The sequence below is a fragment of the Schistocerca nitens genome, chromosome 11 (assembly GCF_023898315.1).
Source record: "Schistocerca nitens isolate TAMUIC-IGC-003100 chromosome 11, iqSchNite1.1, whole genome shotgun sequence".
Lineage (NCBI taxonomy): Eukaryota > Metazoa > Arthropoda > Insecta > Orthoptera > Acrididae > Schistocerca > Schistocerca nitens.
The window spans coordinates 148,177,143-148,200,120 of NC_064624.1; the positions used below are offsets into that span (position 1 = coordinate 148,177,143).

The 22,978-nt window shown below is 44.2% G+C and overlaps 1 protein-coding gene across 2 annotated transcripts in view; it reads right to left on the reverse strand.

Moving 5' to 3' along the window:
- Positions 1-22,978, reverse strand: part of LOC126213142 (neprilysin-2-like) — a 319,779-nt gene that overhangs the window by 197,942 nt on the left and 98,859 nt on the right. For both annotated transcript variants that reach the window (XM_049940760.1, XM_049940759.1), the window contains exon 2: positions 10,187-10,320. In XM_049940760.1, the coding sequence (XP_049796717.1) occupies positions 10,187-10,320 (134 nt within the window). The remainder of the gene's footprint in view (positions 1-10,186; positions 10,321-22,978) is intronic.

Genomic DNA, 22,978 nt, shown 5'->3' on the forward strand with positions numbered 1-22,978 from the left:
TTGGGCTATCCGAAACATACAGGAGGCGGCGTGGATTGGCCTCCCTATTCGCCAGACATGAACCCCTGTGACTCCTTTCTGTGGGGACACTTGAAAGACCAGGTGTACCGCCAGAATCCAGAAACAATTGAACAGCTGAATCAGTACATCTCATCTGCATGTGAAGCCATTCCGCCAGACACGTTGTCAAAGGTTTCGGGTAATTTCATTCAGAGACTACGCCATATTATTGCTACGCATGGTGGATATGTGGAAAATATCGTACTATAGAGTTTCCCAGACCGCAGCGCCATCTGTTGTTGAAAATTGTAACTACTGTAACTTCGAAAGTTTGTCCGCCTGAAAATGTACTGTTGTCCCAAGCATATTGCAACAAACGGTGTATTTCTATCGCTGGTCGTTTAGTTTTTATTGCCGTTTCAAATATACCGGTCATTTTTGAAACACCCTGTATATTCCGATTTATTCTCAGCAGGCGATTGTTATCTTTACATGACGAAATGAAAGTGGGATTATCTTTCTTTCAGTCATTCTGCATAGCATGCAGGTATTTTAATTGCTACTTGGAATTGACATAGTTCTGTATTTTTACTTGGGCATTAGGTACTCTTTGAACATTAGTCCTGCCTGAAGCGGCAAAAAATTTTTAACAGCGGTCGGTGGCGAATTCTGGGGCCACGACTGTGGCGGTCATCCTGGTAAGTTAATTTTCTCAGTGGATTTTTATTATAAGCCCCATTTAGCGGTAGTTTAAATTATAGGAACTGTAGTATTCGGAATTCAATAGTCGTTTATTTCTTAGAAAAGAGCCCCCACAAAACTGACACACACACACACACACACACACACACACACACACACACAAACACAACAGTTACAGGTACTTAAATACAGACACACACACTCGCTGCTATATATAGGTACACATTCATAAATTCATACACATGTAATATACACTATGTGATCTAGAGTATCCGGACATTTGCCTGAAAATGACTTACAACTTCGTGGCACCCTCCACCGGTAACGGTAGAATTCAATATGGTGTTGGCCCACCCTTAGCTTTGATGACAGATTCCACTCTCGCAGGCATACGTTCAATCAGGTGCTGGAAGGGAATGGCAGCCCAATCTTCAGCAGCGCCTCTGAGGAAGTCCAGCGCAGTTCTGGACGAAACGTAAGGAGCAGAAAAGTTCTTGGACCACGACCTCACATCCCGGAAAGTATATCAACAGCCATGTCACCCGGTCGTGAAAGCCTTCATTCTACAACTATGCGACTTAACTTCTGATGTCATCAGTCCCCTAGAACTTAGAACTAATTAAACCGAACCTAAGGACATCACACACATCCATGCCCGAGGCAGGATTCGAACCTGCGACCGTAGCGGTCGCTCGGTTCCAGACTGTAGCGCCTAGAACCGCACAGCCATTCCGGCCGGCCCCATTCTTCACGGAGTGCTGCAGTGGGGAGAGGTATTTGTTATATCCTAGCCAGTAATGCCACCCGAGACCGCTGCCAAAAGGTTGGCAGCATCAAAGTCCGGACGCCGTCCGCATAAGCAGCGCCAGCGATACAGGAAATCGCCGCAAGTCTGCGCGCGCCACCGCTGGCTTCTGGCTTCTTAAGCGCTGGAGTCGCGAGCGCTAGGACAGTTCTGTACTCGCCGCTCAGTTGTATACTCGCCACCGAATTGTGTACCTGCTAGTCAGTTGTGTGTTCATCGCAGCAGAGTTGTTGTTTGTCGTCAGCCGACGCTGACCAAGCCGCTCCGACTCGAACTAGACAGATTTCTGTAGACCATGTTCACCACTGTGTTCTGTATCGTCGTTAATAAAGATAAGTACCGACTTTCATTTAATCCGAGTGTTTGGGTTTTCATCTTTCTGTTCACTGTTCCAGCGGACCGGTCGGCCCGCTACTAAAAGTGTGGCGGTGACTTCGTAGGCCGTTTCTACAGCAAAGTATTGTCGCTACGAAGGCCGCCACAAAAGTATTGCTGTCGATCGGTAAGATTTGGCAAGAAGACGACTTTTCAAAGCATCCCAAAGGTGTTCTATAGTATTCACGTCAGGATTCTGTGCAGGCGAATCCATTACAGGGATGTTACTGTCGCGTAACCACTCCGCCACAGGCGGTGCATTAAGAACAGGTGCTCGATAGTGTTGAAAGATGCAATCGCCATCCCCGAATTGCTCTTCAACCGTGGGAAGTAAGAAGGTGCTTAAAACGTCAACGTAGGCCTGAGCTGTGATAGTGCCACACAAAACAACAAGGGGTGCAAGCCTCCTTCATGATAAACACGACCACACCGTAACACCACCGCCTCCGAATTTTACTGTTGGCAATGCACACGCTGTGATATGAGGTTCACCAGGCATTCGCCATACCCACACCCTGCCATCGGATCGCCACATTGTCTACTGTGATTCGTCACTCCACATAACATTTTTCCACTGTTTAATCGTCCAGTAGTTTACGCTCCTTGCACCAAGTGGGGCGTACTTGCAGTGGATCCTGATGCCCTTTGGGATTCCTGTGCGATGGTCTGGATAGATGTCTGCCTATTACACACTACGACGCCTTCAACTGTTGGCTGTCTCTGTCAGTCAACAGACGAGGTTGGTCTGTACGCTTTTTGTGCTGTACGTGTCCTCTCACGTTTGGACTTCACTATCACATCGGAAACAGTGCACCTAGGGATGTTTACGTGTGTGGAAATCTCGCGTACAGACGTATGACAGAAATGACGCCCAAGCACCCGACTATGTTCGAAGTCCGGCAGAGCACCCGATTCAACTCTCTCACGATGTCTAGTGACTACTCAGGTCGCCGATATGGAGTACCTGGCAGCACAGTGCACCTACTATGAAAAATGTATGTTTTTGGGAGTGTCCGGATACTTTTGATCACATAGTGTACATGGTCCAGTCACATTGCTGCGCCGCCGCTTATGTGCGCTGTCAACATGCAATGAACCACTCACAGATGGCATGTGGCACCAGTAGCAGTAGAGGGTATAGAAAGCGTGCCACCGAGATCTGCAAACGGTGCAGTCGTTGTCGTAATGTGGAAACAGAGTGATTTATCTGACGTCCAAAAGGGCACGATCATTGGCTTTTACGCCAAAGGTGGAACCATTTCTGAAACGGCGAACTCAGTAAATTGTTTACATGCTGCTGTGGTTCAAGCATGCCGTGTGTGGCAAAATGTCTCTATCCAAAACTGGCGCCGAGGCACTGTGATGCACCAAAGGCTATACAGGGTGTTACAAAAAGGTACGGCCAAACTTTCAGGAAACATTCCTCACACACAAAGAAAGAAAATATGTTATGTGGACATGTGTCCGGAAACGCTTACTTTCCTTGTTAGAGCTCATTTTATTACTTCTCTTCAAATCACATCAATCGTGGAATGGAAACACACAGCAACAGAACGTACCAGCGTGACTTCAAACATTTTGTTACAGGAAATGTTCAAAACGTCCTCCGTTAGCGAGGATACGTGCATCCACCCTCCGTCGCACGGAATCCCTGATGCGCTGATGCAGCCCTGGAGAATGGCGTATTGTATCACAGCCGTCCACAATACGAGCACGAAGAGTCTCTACATTTGGTACCGGGGTTGCGTAGACAAGAGCTTTCAAATGCCCCCATAAATGAAAGTCAAGACGGTTGAGGTCAGTAGAGCGTGGGAGGCATGGAATTGGTCCGCCTCTAGCGATCCGATTCGACTGAAATGTGCAGGAGCTCCATCGTGCACGAACCACATGTTGTGTCGTACTTGTAAACGCACATGTTCTACCAGCGTGCTCCATTGAGCTTAGGTGGAAGAACATGGGGCCCAATCGGGACATCACCAACAATGCCTGACCAAACGTTCACAGAAAATCTGTGTTGATGACGTGATTGCACAACTGCGTGCGGATTCTCGTCAGCCCACACATGTTGATTGTGAAAATTTACAATTTGATCACGTTGGAATGAAGCCTCATCCGTAAAGAGAACATTTGCACTGAAATGAGGATTGACACATTGTCGGATGAACCATTCGCAGAAGTGTACCCGTGGAGGCCAATCAGCTGCTGATAGTGCCTGCAGACGCTGTACACGGTACGGAAACAACTGGTTCTCGCGTAGCACTCTCCATGCAGTGACGTGGTCAACGTTACCTTGTACAGCAGCAACTTCTCTGACGCAGACATTAGGGTTATCGTCAACTGCACGAAGAATTGCCCCGTCCATTGCAGGTGTCCTCGTCGTTCTAGGTCTTCCCCAGTCGCGAGTCATAGGCTGGAATGTCCCGTGCTCCCTAAGACGCCGATCAATTGCTTCGAACGTCTTCCTGTCGGGACACCTTCGTTCTGGAAATCTGTCTCGATACAAACGTACCGCGCCACGGCTATTGCCCCGTCCTAATCCGTACATCAAATGGCCATCTGCCAACTCCGCATTTGTAAACATTGCACTGACTGCAAAACCACGTTCGTGGTGAACACTAACCTGTTGATGCTACGTACTGATGTGCTCGATGCTAGTACTGTAGAGCAATGAGTCGCATGTCAGCACAAGCACTGAAGTCAACATTACCTTCCTTCCACTGGGCCAACTGGCGGTGAATCGAGGAAGTACAGTACATACTAAAATGAGCTCTAACATGGAACTTAAGCGTTTCCGGACACATGTCCACATAACATCTTTTCTTTATTTGTGTGTGAGGAATGTTTCGTGAAAGTTTGGCCGTACCTTTTTGCAACACCCTGTAGAAGGCAGGGGTGAACCATGGCTGCAGACGTGTGTACAGGCGAATGTTGGCACAACTGTGGAGCAACTGAGCACCCAGATGAACTGAGGGGCCTCTGACAGTGTCTTCTCGACGAAAATGCTGCTTATAGGCCTCTGCAACAGGCACCTGGTTTGTGAACCCGTGCTGACTTGAACTTCAAATGGTTCAAATGGCTCTGAGCACTATGGGACTCAACTGCTGTGGTTATCAGTCGCCTAGAACTTAGAACTACTTAAATCTAACTAACCTAAGGACATCACACACATCCATGCCCGAGGCAGGATTCGAACCTGCGACCGTAGCAGTCGCACGGTTCCGGACTGCGCGCCTAGAACCGCGAGACCACCGCGGCCGGCTGACTTGAACTTCCACACCAGTACCACAACAGGTGACTTTTTCAGTTATGTAGTCCTGTCTTACAGATCATACAATGACAGAACCTAGCAAGAGAGTCCCAATCGGCGGCGTTTATACTGCCACAGCCAATTCCTGCTGCTGCGTCTTTCCATTTGGATGCTATTAAGAATCGCTATGTCAACGTATTCACCCTTTCAACAGCTTTCGAACTGTGTTAATATAGAATGAGATTTTCACTCTGCAGCGGAGTGTGCGCTGATATGAAACTTCCTGGCAGATTAAAAGTGTGTGCCCGACCGAGACTCGAACTCGGGACCCTTGCCTTTCGCGGGCAAGTGCTCTATCAACTGAGCTACCGAAGCACGACTCACGCCCGGTACTCACAGCTTTACTTCTGCCAGTACCTCGTCTCCTACCTTCCAAACTTTACAGAAGCTCTCCTGCGAACCTTGCAGAAGTAGCACTCCTGAAAGAAAGGATATGTGGAGACATGGCTTAGCCACAGCCTGGGGGATGTTTCCAGAATGAGATTTTCACTCTGCAGCGGAGTGTGCGCTGATATGAAACTTCCTGGCAGATTAAAAGTGTGTGCCCGACCGAGACTCGAACTCGGGACCCTTGCCTTTCGCGGGCAAGTGCTCTATCAACTGAGCTACCGAAGCACGACTCACGCCCGGTACTCACAGCTTTACTTCTGCCAGTACCTCGTCTCCTACCTTCCAAACTTTACAGAAGCTCTCCTGCGAACCTTGCAGAAGTAGCACTCCTGAAAGAAAGGATATGTGGAGACATGGCTTAGCCACAGCCTGGGGATGTTTCCAGAATGAGATTTTCACTCTCCAGCGGAGTCGTGCTTCGGTAGCTCAGTTGATAGAGCACTTACCCGCGAAAGGCAAGGGTCCCGAGTTCGAGTCTCGGTCGGGCACACAGTTTTAATCTGTGTTAATATAGTACATCATTACGTTTAGGAAAATGTATTGCCCCCTATACTTTGATTGATACAACAGTTACCCATACAACAAAATTAAATTGCCCTTCAGCCTACTATCGATTCCCAAAATTCTCTTCCAATATCTCGAATCTTTCATGAAATATAAAGGGCGCACATTTTCGCTGATAAACCTTCCTCCCCACCCGAAACCGCACTTTTTTTTTTGAAACTAAAATTTATTCGAACCGGCCATGAACATTTTCCGTTTTTCATATATTCTTACAGAAAAATCATGAATTCCCCTTTTTAAAGCAGAGAAAATTAAATAAACGAATATAAGAGCCAATGCAATGGAGTGTTATATGAAAAGCAGCAACGTGCTTCATTCAAAGAGTTTCTAACGAACGCCGGCCGAAGTGGCCGTGCGGTTAAAGGCGCTGCAGTCTGGAACCGCAAGGCCGCTACGGTCGCAGGTTCGAATCCTGCCTCGGGCATGGATGTTTGTGATGTCCTTCGGTTAGTTAGGTTTAACTAGTTCTAAGTTCTAGGGGACTAATGACCTCAGCAGTTGAGTCCCATAGTGCTCAGAGCCATTTGAACCATTTTTTTTTTCTAACGAACGTCGCTTTTGTTTCACAACCACTATAGGAACCTAACCACATATTGTTAACGAAGTTTTTAAATTTAAATTAATGATATCGATCATTTATCGATTAAGAAGTTCTATGGACGTTAGCGTTATCTCAGTTCTGTCAGTTTTCGTATTTTTAACAAAAAACTTAAACGAACAGAAATTTACTTTTAATTTGCCCGGCTTCCAATGAAGTGGACTGTTTGACGCAGTGGTGCACAAACTTAATGGAGGCGAATACTCGGTAATGAGATGTTAAAAGCTCGGACACTAAAATTTCGGACACAAAGACCAACATATGCTAAAGACTGCCAGAAGCTAAAAACGTTAACAATATAAAAATATTGTTAACGTTTTTAGCTTCTGGCAGTCTTTAGCATATGTTGGTCTTTGTGTCCGAAATTTTAGTGTCCGAGCTTTTAACATCTCATTACCGAGTATTCGCCTCCATTAAGTTTGTGCACCACTGCGTCAAACAGTCCACTTCATTGGAAGCCGGGCAAATTAAAAGTAAATTTCTGTTCGTTTAAGTTTTTTGTTAAAAATACGAAAACTGACAGAACTGAGATAACGCTAACGTCCATAGAACTTCTTAATCGATAAATGATCGATATCATTAATTTAAATTTAAAAACTTCAGTTGTTGCTATTATTTAGACATCACACTGCAGCTTGACTTTCAGCTATACACCCTGTGTGGACATTAATTGTCGAGCTAAAGTGTCACGACTCATAGGAGTGAACCATATCAAAGAAACTGCTTTAATAAAAACCTGCTTGAGGACAAGCTATAGATCCGTACAATTTCGAACACAGTGTCGTGAAAAGTGAACTCTGTATTGGATTATCTCTGGACTACAATAATAATCATAATAATAATAATCGTTTATTCCCAGCGAATACTGAATAATTGTCAATAGACAAAACATCATGGTGTGTTACATGACCCCTGTGTCCTTAGTGAAATTTCCACTCTGCAATGTTGTGTGCACTGACATGAAACTTCCTGGACGATTAAAACTGTGTGCCAGACTGAGACTCGAGGTCGAAACCCTCGCCTTTCGCGGGCAAGCACTCTACCAACTGAGCTACCCAAGCACGACTCCTGTCCTGTCCTCACAGCTGTACTTCCACGAACGGCGAAGGTCCCGAGTTCGACTCTCAGTCTGGCACACAGTTTTAATCTGCCAGTAAGCTTCAAACGCTGCGTCTTTTGAAGGAATTACCTTGTGCACATGTGCTACGCTACCCAAAGACATCCACTCATTCTGAAACACGGATTGGTCGTCTAGTAACTGTTAATGAGCATCTTTGGTGGGAAAACAATGCAGGTACCCAATAGCAATAATTTGAATCGAAACTTATTAACGAAAGACACTTTAAAAGATTTGTGTAGCGCCGAATATAGACTCAAATTACTGCAAAGAGCAGACATTATCAACAAATTTGGTCTCCAATAACAGATAGCATCATGTCGCCTCACTTCCACATATCTTGAAAAGGTGAAGAATACTGGTAGGGCATAGAAAAAGGACGTCACACTTTCGCTGATCGTGGGAGTGCCAGTAGGCAGCAATAGGAGGCAGCACACTCCGTAACACATAGAATGTCACAGGGGCTTCACCTTTTTAACAGTTCTGGAATTATTATTTTCTCTATTTATATGGGATTTATACTCCGTAACACATAGGATGTCACAGGGGCTTCACCTTTTTAACAGTTCTGGAATTATTATTTTCTCTATTTATATGGGATTTATACTCTGTAACACATAGAATGTCACAGGGGGCTTCACCTTTTTAACAGTTCTGGAATTATTATTTTCTCTATTTATATGGGATTTATACCCCGTAACACATAGAATGTCACAAGGGGCTTCAGCTATTTAACAGTTCTGGAATTATTTTTGTCTCTATTTATATGGGATTTATACTCCATAACACAGAGAATGTCACAGGCGGCTTCACCTTTTTAACAGTTCTGGAATTATTTTTTTATTTATATGGGATTTATACTCTGTAACACATAGAATGTCACAGGGGGCTTCACCTTTTTAACAGTTCTGGAATTATTATTTTCTCTATTTATATGGGATTTATACTCCGTAGCACATAGAATGTCACAGGGGGCTTCAGCTATTTAACAGTTCTGGAATTATTTTTTTCTCTATTTATATGGGATTTATACTCCATAACACATAGAATGTCACAGGGGGCTTCACCTTTTTAACAGTTCTGGAATTATTTTTTTCTCTATTTATATGGGATTTGTACTCTATAACACATAGAATGTCACAGGGGGCTTCACCTTTTTAACAGTTCTGGAATTATTATTTTCTCTATTTATATGGGATTTATACTCCGTAGCACATAGAATGTCACAGGGGGCTTCAGCTATTTAACAGTTCTGGAATTATTTTTTTCTCTATTTATATGGGATTTATACTCCATAACACATAGAATGTCACAGGGGGCTTCACCTTTTTAACAGTTCTGGAATTATTTTTTTCTCTATTTATATGGGATTTATACTCTGTAACACATAGAATGTCACAGGGGGCTTCACCTTTTTAACAGTTCTGGAATTATTATTTTCTCTATTTATATGGGATTTATACTCCGTAACACATAGAATGTCACAGGGGGCTTCAGCTATTTAACAGTTCTGGAATTATTTTTTTCTCTATTTATATGGGATTTATACTCCGTAGCACATAGAATGTCACAGGGGGCTTCACCTTTTTAACAGTTCTGGAATTATTTTTTTCTCTATTTATATGGGATTTATACTCTGTAAGACATAGAATGTCACAGGGGGCTTCACCTTTTTAACAGTTCTGGAATTATTTTTTTTTCTATTTCTATGAGATTTATACTCCGTAACACATAGAATGTCACAGGGGGCTTCACCTTTTTAACAGTTCTGGAATTGACATCTCGTGGAAATCGGTTTTTTTTTTGCCAGATATCAGCGTCTTCCAAACACGATATTTCGACATCATTACTTGACATCTTCATCAGGTGTTTTCTGAGACAGTCTCAGGGACACCTGATGAAGACGTCAAGTAATGAAGTCGAAATATCGTGTTTGGAAGACGCTGATATCCGGCAGAAAACCCAATTTCCACGAGATGTCATCAAATCGCCGGGAAAGTCTAAGAAATCACAGTTCTGGAATTATTTTTTTCTCTATTTATATGGGATTTATATGTTGTCATGACGTTTATGTGTAATGAACTTCTGAACCAACACTGCAGCAGTGGATGCAGATTGGGCTGCATTTGTGAAATTCCATGTATCCGAAACAATATAGATTGTGTAAAGGCCTGAATGACACAGAGGAGTCTCAGAGTGGGAAGTGACTCCAAAGAACTCTAGCCGCAGGTTTCACTGCCAGACTCCCACCCCGCAAGCAGCAGCAGCATCTGAAGTGCAGCGAGAGGTTTGTTTACGTTTGTTTGGCTTTTGTTCTGGCGGCCATACCGGACTGGTGCTGCTGCCTGGCGACGAGGGCGCCCAGCGAGATGGCGAGCGCGCCGGCCACCAGGAGCGCCACCGTCGCCACCAGCGTCAGCCCGCGCTCCATGGCGGTGCGGCGACCCCACCACGTGGGGTTCCTGCAACACGGCAGAGCAGAGGGATCCGGTCAGCACTGCGACACGACACGACACCATACGACACGACACGACTGCTGGTCCTAGCTCATCACGGAATCAGAAAATGACAATGGGATAGTCACTAAAATGTAGACTTTCACGGCCGGAAATGGCACGTCCATTATTGCTCGCGTATCATGTCGTTTTTGGAAACCCAGAATCTACTCTGTAGGAATCAACATGGATTCCGGAAACAGCGATCGTGTGAGGCCCAACTCGCTTTATTTGTTCGTGAGACCCAGAAAATATTAGATACAGGCTCCCAGGTAGATGCTATTTTCCTTGACTTCCGGAAGGCGTTCGATACAGTTCCGCACTGTCGCCTGATAAACAAAGTAAGAGCCTACGGAATATCAGACCAGCTGTGTGGCTGGATTGAAGAGTTTTTAGCAAACAGAACACAGCGTGTTGTTATGAATGGAGAGACGTCTACAGACGTTAAAGTAACCTCTGACGTGCCACAGGGGAAGATCTGCAGCGGATTGGCACTTGGTGCAGGGAGTGGCAACTGACCCTTAACATAGACAAATGTAATGTATTGCGAATACATAGAAAGAAGGATCCTTTATTGTATGATTATATGATAGCGGAACAAACACTGGTAGCAGTTACTTCTGTAAAATATCTGGGAGTATGCGTGCGGAACGATTTGAAGTGGAATGATCATATAAAATTAATTGTTGGTAAGGCGGGTACCAGGTTGAGATTCATTGGGAGAGTCCTTAGAAAATGTAGTCCATCCACAAAGGAGGTGGCTTACAAAACACTCGTTCGACCTATACTTGAGCATTGCTCATCAGTGTGGGATCCGTACCAGATCGGGTTGACGGAGGAGATAGACAAGATCCAAAGAAGAGCAGCGCGTTTCGTCACAGGGTTATTTGGTAAGCGTGATAGCGTTACGGCGATGTTTAGCAAACTCGAGTGGCAGACTCTGCATCGCGGTGTAGCTTGCTCGCCAGGTTTCGAGAGGTTGCGTTTCTGGATGAGGTATCGAATATATTGCTTCCCCCTACTTATACCTCCCGAGGAGATCACGAATGTAAATTTAGAGAGATTCGAGCGCGCACGGAGGCTTTCAGACAGTCGTTCTTCCCGCGAACCATACGCGACTGGAACAGGAAAAGGAGGTAATGACAGTGGCACGTGAAGTGCCCTCCGCCACACACCGTTGGGTGGCTTGCGGAGTATAAATGTAGATGTAGATCTAGATGTAGATAATTATCCAGGCTGTTATGCTGTGGTCGGTTGATGAATTCTGTGTCAGTTCCCAACGTTTCGTCCCCTTCTTCAAGGGGATCTCTAGAACAGTTAGGATATTAGCCAATGCAAAACCGCCGAAGAGTAATGTAACTGTGGGTGAGAGAAGAGCTTTAAAACTCCTGAATGACGACGATAGTATTTTGATTCTCCCAGCTGACAATGGAAGCGCAACGGTGATTGTGGATGTGGCCGACTATCAGAGTAAAATTACTGATCTACTAGATCCGCAAACATATAGGAAGCTGAATAAGGACCCCACTAACAACGTTCTTAGAACTGGGTCGCGGTTAATAAAAACGTCTTCCATTGAAGAGAGTGTACAGAAAGGTCTGTGCAATTCGGTTGCGCTACCACTGAGGCTTCAAAATTCATAAAGAAAATGTGCCGTTAAGACCGATACTAAGTGCCATTGGTTCGCCCACCTACTCGTTAGCCAAGTTTTTGACTACGCTGTTAAAACCACATGTGGGCCGTTCCGGCTCTTACATAAAAAATTCGACACAGTTCATCAGCAGATTGAATGGCATAGTGGTCCAGCCGGGGACATATTGGTTAGCTTCGATATGGTATCGCTGTTTACCATGGTTCCACTTAACGATGTATTGGAAGAGCTGGATCGAATTTTTCCTGCCGATATTTCAGAACTGTTTAAGTGTTGTTTGACGACCACATACTTCAAGTGGAATGAACAGTTTTATGAGCAAACGGATGGCGTGGCTATGGGAAGCCCTCCAAGTCCCGTAATTGAAAACTTCTTTATGGAGAAATTCGAAGAACAGGCCTTAGGTACTGCCAGCAAAAAACGAAATGTATGGTTCCGATACGTGGATGACACGTTTGTGCTGTGGAGACATGGCAGGGAGCAACTAAGCCGGTTCCACGAACATCTAAACAGCATAAACTCGAGAATTCAGTTTACAGTGGAGGAGGAGGTAGACGACAAATTACATTTCCTCGATGTGCTTGTTTTTAGAAACGAAAATGGTAGTTTGGGCCACTCAGTGTACCGCAAACCCACACACACGGACCGTTATTTGCACCGGGATTCGAAACACCACCCACAACAGAAGCGGGGTGTTATCAAGACGTTAGCGGACAGAGCTAGAAATATTTGTGAACCTGAGTTGCTCGACGCTGAGATGGAACATCTCCACAATGCACTAACGAAGAACGCCGAAATAAAACGTGCGTTGAGACAGCCACGCAGAAATCATAGTGACGTACGGGCTACAGCAAAATCTAAGGTTTTCCTGCCGTTTGTTAAAAATGAAACGGAAATAATAAGGAGGATCTTGACAAAGCGGAATATTACCGTAATTTATAAGCCCACCAGGAAGATACAGGAATACCATAAGCCTGCCAAGGACGCTCGCAAACCATTGGAAAAAGCTGGAGTGTATAGGATCCCATGCAGCTGTGGACATGTTTATGTGGGTACCACTGAAAGAACTGTTTCAAAACGTCTGGAAGAGCGCAGGGGCAATTGTAGAAGAGGAGAAACGGAACGATCGGCTGTTGCGGAGCATGCTTTCCAGCCAGGGAACCACTAAATTCGTTTCGAGGAGACGCAAGTACTAGCGGCCACAAGCGGATATTACGAAAGGCTCTACAGGGAGGCAATCGAAATCGCCAAACACCCTAATAATTTCAATCGAAAGGAGGAGGGTGTGAAATTAAACGGTGTATGGATGTCGGTGTTGAAGAAGATGTGTACCACCCGTCCACTACTGGGTGATGGCAACGGCAGCGGACAGCGGCCAATTGCACTGACGTTTTCGAAACACGTGACGTCACGCCTCGGCGCGGGAGCGCGCGGACACGGAATTTAGCGGCAGTCAGTAGCTAGCCAGCGGGTGTGTTGGACCTTCCATCGAGCTACAGACCCCCTTGAAGATGTCTGCCGCAGACGGGGACGAAACGTTGGGAATTGACACAGAATTCATCAACCGACCACGGCATAACAGCCCGGATAATTATAATGGACAATGGGATAATCTCCTTGGATGCTTTCGTTCTCATCAGGGGTGTAGCAGTACCGAGTAAATTTTATCGCTGTATGTACACTGGTGTCCAAAATTATAGCAACAAACAGGAATATGGCAATGTTGCATTTATTTTGCCACAAAACAGTATAAACAGGTGATAGCACAGTAGGAAGAATGTAAATAATACAGAACATAATCAACTGCAACATGCATAACGTTAGACAAAAATATTCTTCGTTTTTTTCCAACTTAAGGGGCTCCGGAAAGGCTCAAAATCATGAAAAGTTCAATTTTTACTTTTTTGCGTTTTCTGAATCTGCAGACTATTACCTTTTAATAGATATATAATTTATTCAATTCCGAAGACTACAACTATTTTTAAATTTTTTTTGAAATGTGTTCTACATGGGCGTGACCCACTGTGGCGCTGTTAAACTGCTGTCAAATGGTGTTATTATTAACGTCCGTGTTCATCAGGTACGTTTTAGTGATGTGAGATAAAGTATGTGTTGTGGCTAACCTGTGATGGTTCAATATATATCGCTGGTGTGATTGTCGATTGTTTCATGTTTATTTACTCTGTCGTTATCTCGAAAATATTCGTAATTAATTCTGTTTCTTGAGTCTCTGTTTTGTTCAAGTATAATAATGAGTAAAAGTAAAGTTATTAAAAATCCTCTGAAGGCTTTTAAGAAAAGGAGAAATGTTGGAAAGCCAAAGGTATGTGTTATTACTGTAAACAATAAAGACGATGAAAATCCCCAACATAGCTTGTGTCCCAAAGAAGAAGACAGTTGGTGTAAATATAACAAATGATTGCTAACTGGTGACGTGTACACTCATAAGCATAGTCTGCCTCATGCAATAATGGAGGTGATGAAACCTATTTTCAGAGACTTAGCAGCACCTAAACTGTTGAAAAAGTGTATTCACGGAAAAACTCAAAACCCCAATGAAAGTGTAAATAGTGTTATATGGTCGAGAATCCCCAAGACTGTATTTGTTGGAATAGAAACACTTCACTTTGGTGTGTATGATGCTGTTGCGACTTTCAATGATGGCAACATTGTAAGGTGCAAGGTATTTAGAAATATGGGAATGAAGATAGGTTCTAACATGGTACGAGCGATGCTTGCTTTAGACAAGGAACGCCTTCGGGCTGCAGACAGGGCTGTAAAGAGTCTAGAAATACAAGCAAGAGTAAACAGGAGGAGGAACAAGAGGAAGCTGGAGGAGGAGTTTGCAGAGGATGAAGATAATCCATCCTATGGACCTGGAATGCACTAAAAAGTTAATCCAATCTTTGTCGCTCGATTCCCAAAACTTTTATTTTCTCATACTGATTACATGTTTTCTAAGGATCTTCCAAACATATTTGTTTCAAACTTTCAGTAAATGTTACACAGTACCTTCTGCATAATTTAACACAGCCTTTATCCAAAAAACTGTATATTTTTGAATATATAAATAAAAAATTGCAAGAAAATGTGAATTTTCATTACAATTGAAAAAAATCATCTTTAATAACTGAACAAAAATTTTGTAAAATCCCTGTGTTATGTTGTAACCCATATTCCAAAAAATAATCTGTAAAAAGTTCAACTTCCTACCTCAAATACTTTGTGAGGAAAGATGTAATTTAAAAGCGTTATTTTAGCATTGGAAGTATAGGGCGTTCCGGAGCCCCTTAAAGGATTTGCACACAGGCCCTGACAACTGTTTAATGTGTTCAGTATCGGTTGTGACCACCTCTGTCAGCAATACAGACCTGACAACGACGGAGCATGCTATGAATGATGTCATCAATACCACAGTGAGGCAGTAACGCCCATTCTTCCTGCAGAGCTGCTCGCAAGTGGGAGAGTGATTAGTGGATGCTGACGTAATGCGAGCCGTCTCCACAGTGCGTCCCAGACATACTCTATGGGATTAAAATCCGCAGAGAGAGCAGGCCGCGCCATGGGTGCAGTATCTTCCATTTCCTAAAAAGACACCAACCACCTGTGCGCTATCAGGTCAAGAATTATTCCTCCATCATACCAAGTCTGGGCCCACAGCACGTTGCAACAACTACACGAGGTCCCAAGATCTTGTCACGACACCTGACAGCACTCAAACCTTGCTGATTTACCAGTATAATTTCATGAAGAGGTGTTCAACAGGTCAATACGATCCCTGCCCTCACCATAACGAAACGAAATAACGAAAAGTGTGAGGTGATCCACATGAGTTCCAAAAGAAATCCGTTGGAATTCGATTACTCGATAAATAGTACAATTCTCAAGGCTGTCAATTCAACTAAGTACCTGGGTGTAAAAATTAGGAACAACTTCAGTTGGAAAGACCACATAGATAATATTGTGGGGAAGGCGAGCCAAAGGTTGTGTTTCATTGGCAGGACACTTAGTAGATGCAACAAGTCCACTAAAGAGACAGCTTACACTACACTCGTGCGTCCTCTGTTAGAATATTGCTGCGCGGTGTGGGATCCTTACCAGGTGGGATTGACGGAGGACATCGAAAGGGTGCAAAAAAGGGCAACTCGTTTTGCATTATCACGTAATAGGGGAGAGAGTGTGGCAGATATGATACGCGAGTTGGGATGGAACTCGTTAAAGAAAAGACGTTTTTCGTCGCGGCGAGATCTATTTACGAAATTTCAGTCACGAACTTTCTCTTCCGAATGCGAAAATATTTTGTTGAGCCCAACCTACATAGGTAGGAATGATCATCAAAATAAAATAAGAGAAATCAGGGCTCGAACAGAAAGGTTTAGGTGTTCGTTTTTCCCGCGCGCTGTTCGGGAGTGGAATGGTCGGGAGATAGTATGATTGTGGTTCGATGAACCCTCTGCCAAGCACTTAAGTGTGAACTGCGGAGTAGTCATGTAGATGTAGATGTAGATGTCACCATCACGTGATCCCGGAGGTAATGCATGGTGTCACCGATGACCTCGAACTCACACACTTGTGTAGCTCTTACGACTGCCGCTTACCTCAAATATTTTTTCGTTAGTAGCCCCAGTAAGCACGCTGCGAGTATTTTAATAAGTAATACAGACAATTTAGATCCGGTGTAAAGTGTGAGAAATGGTATATAATTGTATTTGCTTTCCAGGTGTCGACCCTGTCACTGTCTCTCAACATTTTACATCGCCCACTGTCACCGCCTACGGTCGTACGTGTAGACAATGCATGTAGTTCCGCTGTTGCATCGTAATGAAACACCTTATTCCTTCCCCAAAATAGGTAGGAATGATCATCAAAATAAAATAAGAGAAATCAGGGCTCGAACAGAAAGGTTTAGGTGTTCGTTTTTCCCGCGCGCTGTTCGGGAGTGGAATGGTCGGGAGATAGTATGATTGTGGTTCGATGAACCCTCTGCCAAGCACTTAAATGTGAACTGCGGAGTAGTCATGTAGATGTAGATGTCACCATCACGTGATCCCGGAGGTAATGCATGGTGTCACCGATGACCTCGAACTCACACACTTGTGTAGCTCTTACGACTGCCGCTTACCTCAAATATTTTTTCGTTAGTTGCCCCAGTAAGCACGCTGCGAGTATTTTAATAAGTAATACAGACAATTTAGATCCGGTGTAAAGTGTGAGAAATGGTATATAATTGTATTTGCTTTCCAGGTGTCGACCCTGTCACTGTCTCTCAACATTTTACATCGCCCACTGTCACCGCCTACGGTCGTACGTGTAGACAATGCATGTAGTTCCGCTGTTGCATCGTAATGAAACACCTTATTCCTTCCCCAAAATAGGTAGGAATGATCATCAAAATAAAATAAGAGAAATCAGGGCTCGAACAGGAAGGTTTAGGTGTTCGTTTTTCCCGCGCGCTGTTCGGGAGTGGAATGGTCGGGAGATAGTATGATTGTGGTTCGATGAACCCTCTGCCAAGCACTTAAATGTGAACTGCGGAGTAGTCATGTAGATGTAGATGTAGATGTCACCATCACGTGATCCCGGAGGTAATGCATGGTGTCACCGATGACCTCGAACTCACACACTTGTGTAGCTCTTACGACTGCCGCTTACCTCAAATATTTTTTCGTTAGTAGCCCCAGTAAGCACGCTGCGAGTATTTTAATAAGTAATACAGACAATTTAGATCCGGTGTAAAGTGTGAGAAATGGTATATAATTGTATTTGCTTTCCAGGTGTCGACCCTGTCACTGTCTCTCAACATTTTACATCGCCCACTGTCACCGCCTACGGTCGTACGTGTAGACAATGCATGTAGTTCCGCTGTTGCATCGTAATGAAACACCTTATTCCTTCCCCAAAATAGGTAGGAATGATCATCAAAATAAAATAAGAGAAATCAGGGCTCGAACAGAAAGGTTTAGGTGTTCGTTTTTCCCGCGCGCTGTTCGGGAGTGGAATGGTCGGGAGATAGTATGATTGTCGTTCGATGAACCCTCTGCCAAGCACTTAAATGTGAACTGCGGAGTAGTCATGTAGATGTAGATGTCACCATCACGTGATCCCGGAGGTAATGCATGGTGTCACCGATGACCTCGAACTCACACACTTGTGTAGCTCTTACGACTGCCGCTTACCTCAAATATTTTTTCGTTAGTAGCCCCAGTAAGCACGCTGCGAGTATTTTAATAAGTAATACAGACAATTTAGATCCGGTGTAAAGTGTGAGAAATGGTATATAATTGTATTTGCTTTCCAGGTGTCGACCCTGTCACTGTCTCTCAACATTTTACATCGCCCACTGTCACCGCCTACGGTCGTACGTGTAGACAATGCATGTAGTTCCGCTGTTGCATCGTAATGAAACACCTTATTCCTTCCCCAAAATAGGTAGGAATGATCATCAAAATAAAATAAGAGAAATCAGGGCTCGAACAGAAAGATTTAGGTGTTCGTTTTTCCCGCGCGCTGTTCGGGAGTGGAATGGTAGGGAGATAGTATGATTGTGGTTCGATGAACCCTCTGCCAAGCACTTAAATGTGAACTGCAGAGTAGTCATGTAGATGTAGATGTAGATGTCACCATCACGTGATCCCGGAGGTAATGCATGGTGTCACCGATGACCTCGAACTCACACACTTGTGTAGCTCTTACGACTGCCGCTTACCTCAAATATTTTTTCGTTAGTAGCCCCAGTAAGCACGCTGCGAGTATTTTAATAAGTAATACAGACAATTTAGATCCGGTGTAAAGTGTGAGAAATGGTATATAATTGTATTTGCTTTCCAGGTGTCGACCCTGTCACTGTGTCTCAACATTTTACATCGCCCACTGTCACCGCCTACGGTCGTACGTGTAGACAATGCATGTAGTTCCGCTGTTGCATCGTAATGAAACACCTTATTCCTTCCCCAAAATAGGTAGGAATGATCATCAAAATAAAATAAGAGAAATCAGGGCTCGAACAGAAAGATTTAGGTGTTCGTTTTTCCCGCGCGCTGTTCGGGAGAGGAATGGTAGGGAGATAGTATGATTGTGGTTCGATGAACCCTCTGCCAAGCACTTAAATGTGAACTGCGGAGTAGTCATGTAGATGTAGATGTAGATGTCACCATCACGTGATCCCGGAGGTAATGCATGGTGTCACCGATGACCTCGAACTCACACACTTGTGTAGCTCTTACGACTGCCGCTTACCTCAAATATTTTTTCGTTAGTAACCCCAGTAAGCACGCTGCGGGTATTTTAATAAGTAATACAGACAATTTAGATCCGGTGTAAAGTGTGAGAAATGGTATATAATTGTATTTGCTTTCCAGGTGTCGACCCTGTCACTGTCTCTCAACATTTTACATCGCCCACTGTCACCGCCTACGGTCGTACGTGTAGACAATGCATGTAGTTCCGCTGTTGCATCGTAATGAAACACCTTATTCCTTCCCCAAAATAGGTAGGAATGATCATCAAAATAAAATAAGAGAAATCAGGGCTCGAACAGAAAGATTTAGGTGTTCGTTTTTCCCGCGCGCTGTTCGGGAGTGGAATGGTAGGGAGATAGTATGATTGTGGTTCGATGAACCCTCTGCCAAGCACTTAAATGTGAACTGCAGAGTAGTCATGTAGATGTAGATGTAGATGTCACCATCACGTGATCCCGAAGGTAATGCATGGTGTCACCGATGACCTCGAACTCACACACTTGTGTAGCTCTTACGACTGCCGCTTACCTCAAATATTTTTTCGTTAGTAACCCCAGTAAGCACGCTGCGAGTATTTTAATAAGTAATACAGACAATTTAGATCCGGTGTAAAGTGTGAGAATTGGTATATAATTGTATTTGCTTTCCAGGTGTCGACCCTGTCACTGTCTCTCAACATTTTACATCGCCCACTGTCACCGCCTACGGTCGTACGTGTAGACAATGCATGTAGTTCCGCTGTTGCATCGTAATGAAACACCTTATTCCTTCCCCAAAATAGGTAGGAATGATCATCAAAATAAAATAAGAGAAATCAGGGCTCGAACAGAAAGATTTAGGTGTTCGTTTTTCCCGCGCGCTATTCGGGAGTGGAATGGTAGGGAGATAGTATGATTGTGGTTCGATGAACCCTCTGCCAAGCACTTAAATGTGAACTGCAGAGTAGTCATGTAGATGTAGATGTAGATGTCACCATCACGTGATCCCGGAGGTAATGCATGGTGTCACCGATGACCTCGAACTCACACACTTGTGTAGCTCTTACGACTGCCGCTTACCTCAAATATTTTTTCGTTAGTAGCCCCAGTAAGCACGCTGCGAGTATTTTAATAAGTAATACAGACAATTTAGATCCGGTGTAAAGTGTGAGAAATGGTATATAATTGTATTTGCTTTCCAGGTGTCGACCCTGTCACTGTCTCTCAACATTTTACATCGCCCACTGTCACCGCCTACGGTCGTACGTGTAGACAATGCATGTAGTTCCGCTGTTGCATCGTAATGAAACACCTTATTCCTTCCCCAAAATAGGTAGGAATGATCATCAAAATAAAATAAGAGAAATCAGGGCTCGAACAGAAAGATTTAGGTGTTCGTTTTTCCCGCGCGCTGTTCGGGAGTGGAATGGTAGGGAGATAGTATGATTGTGGTTCGATGAACCCTCTGCCAAGCACTTAAATGTGAACTGCGGAGTAGTCATGTAGATGTAGATGTAGATGTCACCATCACGTGATCCCGGAGGTAATGCATGGTGTCACCGATGACCTCGAACTCACACACTTGTGTAGCTCTTACGACTGCCGCTTACCTCAAATATTTTTTCGTTAGTAGCCCCAGTAAGCACGCTGCGAGTATTTTAATAAGTAATACAGACAATTTAGATCCGGTGTAAAGTGTGAGAAATGGTATATAATTGTATTTGCTTTCCAGGTGTCGACCCTGTCACTGTCTCTCAACATTTTACATCGCCCACTGTCACCGCCTACGGTCGTACGTGTAGACAATGCATGTAGTTCCGCTGTTGCATCGTAATGAAACACCTTATTCCTTCCCCAAAATAGGTAGGAATGATCATCAAAATAAAATAAGAGAAATCAGGGCTCGAACAGAAAGGTTTAGGTGTTCGTTTTTCCCGCACGCTGTTCGGGAGTGGAATGGTAGGGAGATAGTATGATTGTGGTTCGATGAACCCTCTGCCAAGCACTTAAATGTGAACTGCGGAGTAGTCATGTAGATGTAGATGTCACCATCACGTGATCCCGGAGGTAATGCATGGTGTCACTGATGACCTCGAACTCACACACTTGTGTAGCTCTTACGACTGCCGCTTACCTCAAATATTTTTTCGTTAGTAGCCCCAGTAAGCACGCTGCGTCTATTTTAATAAGTAATACAGACAATTTAGATCCGGTGTAAAGTGTGAGAAATGGTATATAATTGTATTTGCTTTCCAGGTATCGACCCTGTCACTGTCTCTCAACATTTTACATCGCCCACTGTCACCGCCTACGGTCGTACGTGTAGACAATGCATGTAGTTCCGCTGTTGCATCGTAATGAAACACCTTATTCCTTCCCCAGAATAGGTAGGAATGATCATCAAAATAAAATAAGAGAAATCAGGGCTCGAACAGAAAGATTTAGGTGTTCGTTTTTCCCGCACGCTGTTCGGGAGTGGAATGGTAGGGAGATAGTATGATTGTGGTTCGATGAACCCTCTGCCAAGCACTTAAATGTGAACTGCGGAGTAGTCATGTAGATGTAGATGTAGATGTCACCATCACGTGATCCCGGAGGTAATGCATGGTGTCACCGATGACCTCGAACTCACACACTTGTGTAGCTCTTACGACTGCCGCTTACCTCAAATATTTTTTCGTTAGTAGCCCCAGTAAGCACGCTGCGAGTATTTTAATAAGTAATACAGATAATTTAGATCCGGTGTAAAGTGTGAGAAATGGTATATAATTGTATTTGCTTTCCAGGTGTCGACCCTGTCACTGTCTCTCAACATTTTACATCGCCCACTGTCACCGCCTACGGTCGTACGTGTAGACAATGCATGTAGTTCCGCTGTTGCATCGTAATGAAACACCTTATTCCTTCCCCAAAATAGGTAGGAATGATCATCAAAATAAAATAAGAGAAATCAGGGCTCGAACAGAAAGGTTTAGGTGTTCGTTTTTCCCGCGCGCTGTTCGGGAGTGGAATGGTAGGGAGATAGTATGATTGTGGTTCGATGAACCCTCTGCCAAGCACTTAAATGTGAACTGCGGAGTAGTCATGTAGATGTAGATGTAGATGTCACCATCACGTGATCCCGGAGGTAATGCATGGTGTCACCGATGACCTCGAACTCACACACTTGTGTAGCTCTTACGACTGCCGCTTACCTCAAATATTTTTTCGTTAGTAGCCCCAGTAAGCACGCTGCGTCTATTTTAATAAGTAATACAGACAATTTAGATCCGGTGTAAAGTGTGAGAAATGGTATATAATTGTATTTGCTTTCCAGGTATCGACCCTGTCACTGTCTCTCAACATTTTACATCGCCCACTGTCACCGCCTACGGTCGTACGTGTAGACAATGCATGTAGTTCCGCTGTTGCATCGTAATGAAACACCTTATTCCTTCCCCAAAATAGGTAGGAATGATCATCAAAATAAAATAAGAGAAATCAGGGCTCGAACAGAAAGGTTTAGGTGTTCGTTTTTCCCGCACGCTGTTCGGGAGTGGAATGGTAGGGAGATAGTATGATTGTGGTTCGATGAACCCTCTGCCAAGCACTTAAATGTGAACTGCGGAGTAGTCATGTAGATGTAGATGTAGATGTCACCATCACGTGATCCCGGAGGTAATGCATGGTGTCACCGATGACCTCGAACTCACACACTTGTGTAGCTCTTACGACTGCCGCTTACCTCAAATATTTTTTCGTTAGTAGCCCCAGTAAGC